Source organism: Seriola dumerili, unplaced genomic scaffold (genome assembly GCF_002260705.1).
Source record: "Seriola dumerili isolate Sdu_G_001 unplaced genomic scaffold, Sdu_1.0 BDQW01000784.1, whole genome shotgun sequence".
Lineage (NCBI taxonomy): Eukaryota > Metazoa > Chordata > Actinopteri > Carangiformes > Carangidae > Seriola > Seriola dumerili.
In genome coordinates, this window is record NW_019175039.1 from 28,069 (window position 1) to 36,496 (window position 8,428).

Below are 8,428 nucleotides of genomic sequence, written 5' to 3' on the forward strand. Positions count from 1 at the left end.
TAACTACAGAATATGCTTCATTGAAGCGTGTGTCTGCGCTGTACTCGGCCCCCCTGTACGCTGGAGAAACAGTTGAACCCCCTTTGAATTTTCATTGTACAGTTTGGACTCTGGTGGAAACAGGTTCAGTCCAGATACAGTACGTACCGCATCTGTGAGCACTCCAGCTGGACCGCTGACCACGCTGTCTAAGATCGCCTTCGACACTCCTGAGATACAAAGAGAGAGAGCAACAGGTTCAGGAAGTGCTGATTTAATATAATAAAGTGAAATAAATTAAAGTCAGTCAGCATGGTCGTTTAAAAAACTGTTCGCCGTATGTGAAAGAGAACATTTACAACGTTTAAGGTAACGTTCACTCCAAGAGAAACGGAAGAAAAGAAGAGCAGGGCAACAATCACCTGATTTCAGGGTAAAGTTTGAATTGGAGGAGTTGATGATGACATCACTGGCCTCCCTGGTGATGTCTCCTGATGACACCTCGAGGGTGAGCTGACCCATCTCCATCCGGTACACACCGAGAGGGGACGATACCTTACCGAAGGAAGCTGACACACACACACACACACACACACACCACACACACACACCACACACACACAACACACACACACACACACACACACACACACAACACACAAAACACAGCTTATTTAAAATACTCATTTTTTGACCAGACTTGGATCTTATCTTCTTTATTCAAGCCACAGCACTGTGCTGAGTCGGCAGGTTTTGAGTAAAACAAACATTAGCCTCAATTCACTGTTAGCTCATAAAATCATGGTTAAAGGTGAACAACATTCTTAGCTCTCCATGGCACATGATTAAACTCAGCTTCTGTCCACACTGCCTCGTCTAACAGCATGTAACTCTCACTGTTTTGTCCCTGAAGCCGTCAGACAGAAGCAAAGCTCATCCTCTTTGCTACGTTTTCACCTCCCGTCCACATGACTCCAGGTTTTTGAGCACTGACAACAGACACACTTCACATCAGAAACGCTGCTGGCCCCAGTTTTATTTTTGAAACTCTAGGGTTTTTTTAATTTTGAAAACTCTGGGTTGTGTTGTAGTCTGGACGGACAGAAACTGAGACCTTTGAAACGATGATGTCACACCCACGAATAATGAAAAATACAAGTTTTCTGACCTTGTTGTCTTTGCTAGCAGCTGTTGTTCAGTTAATTCTATATTTTAACGCTACAACTGTCTTTAATGTTCCTGTTCATAGTATTTCTTGCACCAATCAACTTTAGCCGATCTGCTTCCTGTTTTTACCGGCTCGCACCACGCTCAGTGTACATGATTGCCTCATCGTATGCGTTTTGTTTTCAGGTGTGTTTAGGAGATTGCTTCTGATACGGAGCTAAAACAGAGAATTGTTTTTGTTTTAAAATGAAATCTCAGTAGCGTGAACGTAGTGAAGTCAATAGAAAGATGTAGGTAACATTTACTTTGTGTTCTGAACACATCTGAAAAACAGATCACCACAGATTGTCTCAGCTAGGTTCACTAATCTGACCCGTACATTTCTCAAATCTCTATTTACAGACTATCTTCTGTTTGTGTTGATTTGATTTGTTCTCATCGTTCTGTTGCTGATGAGATAAAGGTTATAAACGAGCAGGTGTTGGAGGCTTCTTACCTGAGGACTGCTGTGACTGGCGTGGATTTGTGAAACCGTGATCGTTAAAGTTCTGTGCTTTCGTGGTTGGACGTTTCTCCTGACCTAGTCTGACCTTTGAACATCCCTGTGAAACACTGAACGACACAATATGTTGACATCTTATGTTAATACAGGTGATTTTTCCAGTAGTAAACATGTGCTTTGCCAAAGACTTGAGCTCCACTGATGCTCGCACTCCTACAACACTGTCAGAACTCATGATGGACAGAGAAATCATCTTTTTTAGTCCATCCATCTCCCTTCCTTGTGCCTACTTTACCCACAATGCCAACTCGGCTGCAGACAGTTGGTGCTGAAAGTGGTGTTTATGCCAGTAGCAGCTAATGTAGACCTGGAGGCGGGCTACAGAGCGGCAGTGATTCACTTCTTTCTATCTCCACACCTCCAGATTTTTGTACTTTTCAAGACTTCTGTCTTCAGACCCAACCAAACGCTGACTCAATGTACATACTTGAGGACACTGTCACTCCATCATGTGACAGAACTTAACAGTGGACAGCAGCAGCAGCACAGTATTCTAACGTACAGATATGTAACGCGCTCTAATTCTGTGGTTCCGTACATGAACCAGTTTCAAAAGGAACAGTTTCCATTCTCAGGACATTTGATGAGCACTTAAACATGAACCGGACACTTACGTCCACAGTCTGGTTGTCACTGGGGTGGACGACGATGGCCACCTTTCTCAGATGGGCCGACACTTAGCGACTGAAAGGAGTGGAGTCTCCCTCAGCACGCACTCTGGACAACCACGTCTCTGGGGAAGCTCAGGTTTCCCGTACCGATGGCCGGGAAGGACAGGGACGCCATCTTAAGCTTCTCCGCCTCCTCCAGACAATATCTGACGATGGTTATCAACGCCTGAGACAGAAGAGGACACAGAGAGAACGAGTGAGACTGAGAGTCAACAACAAGCTGCTCAATGTAATTCAGTGATGTGAACTTGCATATAAAGATGAAAGATCAATTAGGTCAAAAATAATCCTGTGATTGGAAAGTTGTTGGTTTAAATTCCCCTGAACTAACTCTGCTGCTCTGAGCAGTGCAAATTAACAAAGTACATCTATCTCTCAGAGCTTGTTCAGATTGTTATTAAGTGTCTAAGAGATAGATCTTTTGGTTAAAGAGTAAAATCCTTTTGTTTAAAGGGAGTTGCTGGACTCGATTGTGTGGTACGTTTACGTAAGTGAAGGGTCTGAATACTTCCTCCATCACTGAAAGTAAAATAGCAATAAGACTAGCTGGAAAATATGTCCCTCTCTAACTACAGTAAATGTTCATTGAAGCGTGTGTCTGCGCTGTACTCGGCCCCCCTGTACGCTGGAGAAACAGTTGACCCCTTTGATTTTCATTGTACAGTTTGGACTCTGGTGAAACCGGTTGAGGTCCAGATACAGTACGTACCGATCTGTGAGCACTCCAGCTGGACCGCTGACCCAGCGCTGTCTAAGATCGCCTTCGACACTCCTGAGATACAAAGAGGAGAGAGCAACAGGTTCAGGAAGTGCTGATTTAATATAATAAAGTGAAATAAATTAAAGTCAGTCAGCATGGTCGTTTAAAAACTGTTCGCCGTATGTGAAGAGAAACATTTACAACGTTTAAGGTAACGTTCACTCCAAGAGAAACGGAAGAAAAGAAGAGGCAGGGCAACAATCACCTGATTTCAGGGTAAAGTTTGAATTGGAGGAGTTGATGATGACATCACTGGCCTCCCTGGTGATGTCTCCTGATGACACCTCGAGGGTGAGCTGACCCATCTCCATCCGGTACACACCGAGGGAGGGGGACGATACCTTACCGAAGGAGGCTGACACACACACACACACACACACACACACACACACACACACACACACACACACACACACACACACACACACACACACAAACACAGCTTATTTAAAATACTCATTTTTTGACCAGACTTGGATCTTATCTTTCTTTATCAAGCCACAGCACTGTGCTGAGTCGGCAGGTTTTGAGTAAAACCAAACATTAGCTCAATTCACTGTTTAGCTCATAAAATCATGGTTAAAGGTGAACAACATTCTTAGCTCTCCATGGCACATGATTAAACTCAGCGTTCTGTCCACACTGCTCTCTAACAGCATTGTATACTCTCACTGTTTTGTCCCTGAAGCCGTCAGACAGAAGGCAAAGCTCATCTCTTTTGCTATGTTTTCACCTCCCGTCCACATGACTCCCAGGTTTTTGAGCACTGACAACAGACACTTCACATCAGAAACGCTGCTGGCCCAGTTTTATTTTGAAAACTCTAGGGTTGTGTTTTAGTTTGAAAACTCTGGGGTTGTGTTGTAGTCTGGACGGACAGAAACTGAGACCTTTGGAAACGATGATGTCACACCCACGAATAATGAAAAATACAAGTGTTTCTGACCTTGTTGTCTTTGCTAGCAGCTGTTGTTCAGTTTAATTCTATATTTTAACGCTACAACTGTCTTTAATGTTCCTGGTTCATAGTATTTCTTGCAACCAATCAACTTTAGCCGATCTGCTTCCTGTTTTTACCGGCTCGCACACGCTCAGTGTACATGATTGCTCATGTATGCGTTTGTTTTCAGGTGTGTTAGGAGATTGCTTCTGATACGGAGCTAAAACAGAGATTGTTTTTGTTTTAAAATGAAATCGTAGTAGCGTGAACGTAGATGAGTCAATAGAAAGATGTAGGTGAACATTTACTTTGTGTTCTGAACACATCTGAAAAACAGATCACCACAGATTGTCTCAGCTAGGTTCACTAATCTGACCCGTGACATTCTCAAATCTCTATTTACAGACTTCTTCTGTTTGTGTTGATTTGATTTGTTCTCAGTCGTTCTGTTGCTGATGAGTAAAGGTTATAAACGACAGGTGTTGGAGGCTTCTTACCTGAGGACTGCTGTGACTGGCCGGTGGATTTGTGAACCGGTGACTCGTTAAAGTTCTGTGCTTCGTGTTGGACGTTTCTCTGACCAGTCTGACCTTTGAACTCCCTGGTGAAACACTGACGAACAATATGTTGACATCTTATGTTAATACAGGTGATTTTTCCAGTAGTAAACATGTGCTTTGCAAAGACTTGGAGCTCCACTGATGCTGCACTCCTACAACACTGTCAGACTCATGATGGACAGAGAAATCATCTTTTTAGTCCATCCATTCTCCTTCCTTGTGCCTACTTTACCCACAATGCAACTCGGCTGCAGACAGTTGGGTGTGAGATTGGGGTGTGTTATGCTAGTAGCAGCTAATGTAGCCTGGAGGCGGGGCTACAGAGGGCAGGTGAGTTCACTTCTTTCTATCTCCACACCTCCAGATTTTTGTACTTTTCAGACTTCTGGTCTTCAGACCCAACCAACGCTGACTCAAGTGACATCACTTGAGGACACTGTCACTCCATCATGTGACAGAACTTAACAGTGGAAGCAGCAGCAGCAGTATTCTAACGTACAGTATGTAACGCGTCTAATTCTTTGGTTCTGGTACATAAACAGTTTTAAAAGGAACAGTTTTCATTCTCAGGACATGATGAGCACTTAAACATGAACCGGACACTTACGTCCACAGTCTGGTTGTCACTGGGGTGGACGACGATGGCCACCTTTCTCAGATGGCGCGGACTACTTCTGCGACTGAAGGAGTGGATCTCCCTCAGCAGGACTCTGGACACCACGTCTCTGGGGAAGCTCAGGTTTCCCGTACCGATGGCCGGGAAGGACAGGGACGCCATCTTAAGCTTCTCCGCCTCCTCCAGACAATATCTGACGATGGTTATCAACGCCTGAGACAGAAAGAGGACGCAGAGAGAACGAGTGAGACTGAGAGGTCAACAAGCTGCACAGTGAATTCAGTGAGTGTGAACTTATATATGGAGATGAAAGATGCCAATAATCCTGTGATTGGAAAGTTGTTGGTTTAAATTCCCCTGAACTACTCTGCTGCTCTGAGCAGTGCAAATTAACAAAGTACATTCACTGAAATAAACTTTACTGGAACATTTCCATTTATAGAGGCAAACATTTTACTTTTCTTGACTTCACTACATTTATCTGACGACTTTAGTTATTACTTATTTTACAGATTTTACAAACCAAACATATGATGAGCTTTTAAAACATGATGTTCTGCCGTACGTTAAACTACCCACCAGTATATTTGTGTTAAATCTCCATCATCACCGGCTGAAACACCACAATGCTACTTACACAGTAAAGCATGAGTTATTATAATACAATAATATACAGTGTAACTCATGAGGGCTATTTTTCTGAATTATGTTTATTTTTACTGGTTCCTTGCTAGTAAAACTGTTTACAAGTGACAAGCGCAGGACTTTTAATTGAAATTGAGTGTTTTAAAATTGCAGTTACTGCTACTTCTTCCACTCGTTCTCAGTGGAGGAGTATTGGTAGCTGTAGTTACGAATGCTGCCACTGGTGATACTAAAGAGTCACCACCAAACAATTCAGTGCAAAGTAGAGAGGAGTTATGTCAGACCTCCAGGGTTCCTGAAGTAAAACCAGTTTGAGTGTTAGAGGGACGTGAAACACTCTGATGAAAACTGTGTGAGAAAATATTCTTAGATAAAAAGCTGAAGGTACAAAGAAGCCTCGGACATAAAAACTGAAGGAAACTGATCCTCAAGTCTAATACAAGGCTGAGCATTTTATTTTTCAGCGTAATATTCGTTTAATCTTTCTCAAAGTCGCTCTGTACTGGTGTATCACCGCGCTGTGTTTTTAACCCCTGAGTGAAACTCTCACCTCCTCTGCCTGCCCTCCTCTGTTGTCCCAGAAAGGGCAAACAGCGTGAAAGATTTTCTGACAGGTGAGTTTGAAGCCGTCGGTGATGATGACGTTGCCGCGTGCTGCAGCGTGGCCACCACCCGGCTTCGGACCGAACAGCCAACTGCAGACCGGACCCGGCTGCCTTCAGGATCGCATTGGAAACAGCTCCCTGGGTCAGATTCATGTTCTCTGACATGGTGGTTGACGATGACATCGCGTCTGTGGATCAGAATCACAGCGTTGTACACAAGGTCAGGACAACAGCTGAAAGGATCAGTTAATATCATCAACAGAACATTAATGTGAAACGACCAGTAAAAGGCCAGAGTTATCTCTCGCTCGACTACGTGCAGAGCTCTTCCTTTGTGCACACAGAAACCCTTACAGTGGTCCATAATGCAGCAGCCTGTCTGGTCTCTGATCAGCCCAAAAGGTCACATGTCCCTCCGCTACTCATCGACCTACACTGGCTACCCATGGCTGCAATCATCAAATGGATATTCAAGGGTGTTGTAGACAAACACTCTTGTTCAACAAATACGATGCTCAAGCAGAAATAAAGGGAGTCAGATGACTTCACCTGCTGAAGAAGTCCCCTCAAACTTTTAGTTCTCACTGTTTCTCACCTTGTGTCACCTGCTGCTAACACAAAATAATTCAAATACATACGTCTTGCATTCTTAGTGCCAAAGTACTTCCTCAATGTTTAGTATCCACATCCGCACAATACTGCAGTTCATCATAAACTACATTATTCAAATGATCAAATGACTGCAGGCTCAGTACTCACCCTCTGGTCCTGAATGTTTCCTTTGCAGAGAACAATCTTCAGACCCTCAGCGGGTCTGCTCCATCCTGCCCGGCCTGCAGCCAATCAGAGGACAGGACTGATTGTCATCACAGCGAGTACAGTCAGCATTCTGCATCCAAAGCTTGTTACTCAGAAAGTAAAAAGTTAGGTCAGTGGTACCAGCCACATCTGACCCTCCAGAAAAAAAATCAGTGAGAGTTCCTTCACAATGCTGCTCCCTTCTAGTCCTTATTCTTACATTTTGGTGTTTTTTGCTCCTGATCCTATGATGGACTGGGAATAACAGATATCTCAGACAATCAATAACGTGTTCTTATTTGATATTAGTTTCTTCATGAAGTATTTAAGACGCACGTTATTGATTGTCTGAGATACTGTTTATCCCTCAGTCATCATAGGATCAGGGAGCAAAAATACCAAAAATGTAAGATAAGGAGCTAGAAGGAGCAGCATTGTGAAGGAACTCTCACTGATATTTTTTCTGGAGGCGTCAGATGTGGCTGTACCACCTGACCTAACTTTTTATCTTTCGAGTATACAAGCTTTGATCAGTAAATGCGACTGTAACTCCTGTGATGACATCAAGTCCTGTCCTCTGATTGGCTGCAGGCCTGGGCACGATGGAGCAGACCACCGCTGAGGTCTGGAGATTGTCTCTGCAAAGGAAACATTCAGGACCAGAGGGTGAAGTACTGACCCTGCAGTCATTTGATCACTTTGTAATGTAGTTTATGATGAACTGCAGTATTGTGGCGGATGTGGATACTAACATTAGAAGGGAAGTACTTTTGGGCCATAAGAATGCAAGACGTATGTATTTGATTATTTTGTTTACGCAGCAGGTACACAAGGTGAGTAAACAGTGAGAACTAAAGTTGAGGGACTTCTTCAGTCAGGTGAAGTCATCTGACTCCCTTTATTTCTGTTGAGCATCGTATTGCTTGAACAAAGAGTGTTTGTTATCAACACCCTTGAATATCCATTTGATGATGCAAGCATGGGTAGCCAGTGTAGGTCGATGAGTAGCGGAGGGACATGTGACCTTTTGCGGCTGATCAAGACCAGACAGGCTGCGCATTATGGACCACTGTAAGGTTTCTGGTTGCACAAAGAAAAGCCTCTGCGCCAGTAGTCGAGGCGAGA

At 43.7% G+C, this 8,428-nt stretch overlaps 1 protein-coding gene across 1 annotated transcript in view; it reads right to left on the minus strand.

Moving 5' to 3' along the window:
• The window catches only part of LOC111236973 (poly [ADP-ribose] polymerase 14-like), a 32,289-nt gene that overhangs the window by 8,233 nt on the left and 15,628 nt on the right, over nt 1-8,428 (minus strand). Inside the window, exons 12-15 of the mRNA XM_022765896.1 lie at nt 5,247-5,468; nt 4,577-4,691; nt 3,345-3,494; nt 3,089-3,151 (exon numbers count right to left, since the gene is read on the minus strand). Of these exons, the coding sequence (XP_022621617.1) occupies nt 3,089-3,151; nt 3,345-3,494; nt 4,577-4,691; nt 5,247-5,468 (550 nt within the window). The remainder of the gene's footprint in view (nt 1-3,088; nt 3,152-3,344; nt 3,495-4,576; nt 4,692-5,246; nt 5,469-8,428) is intronic.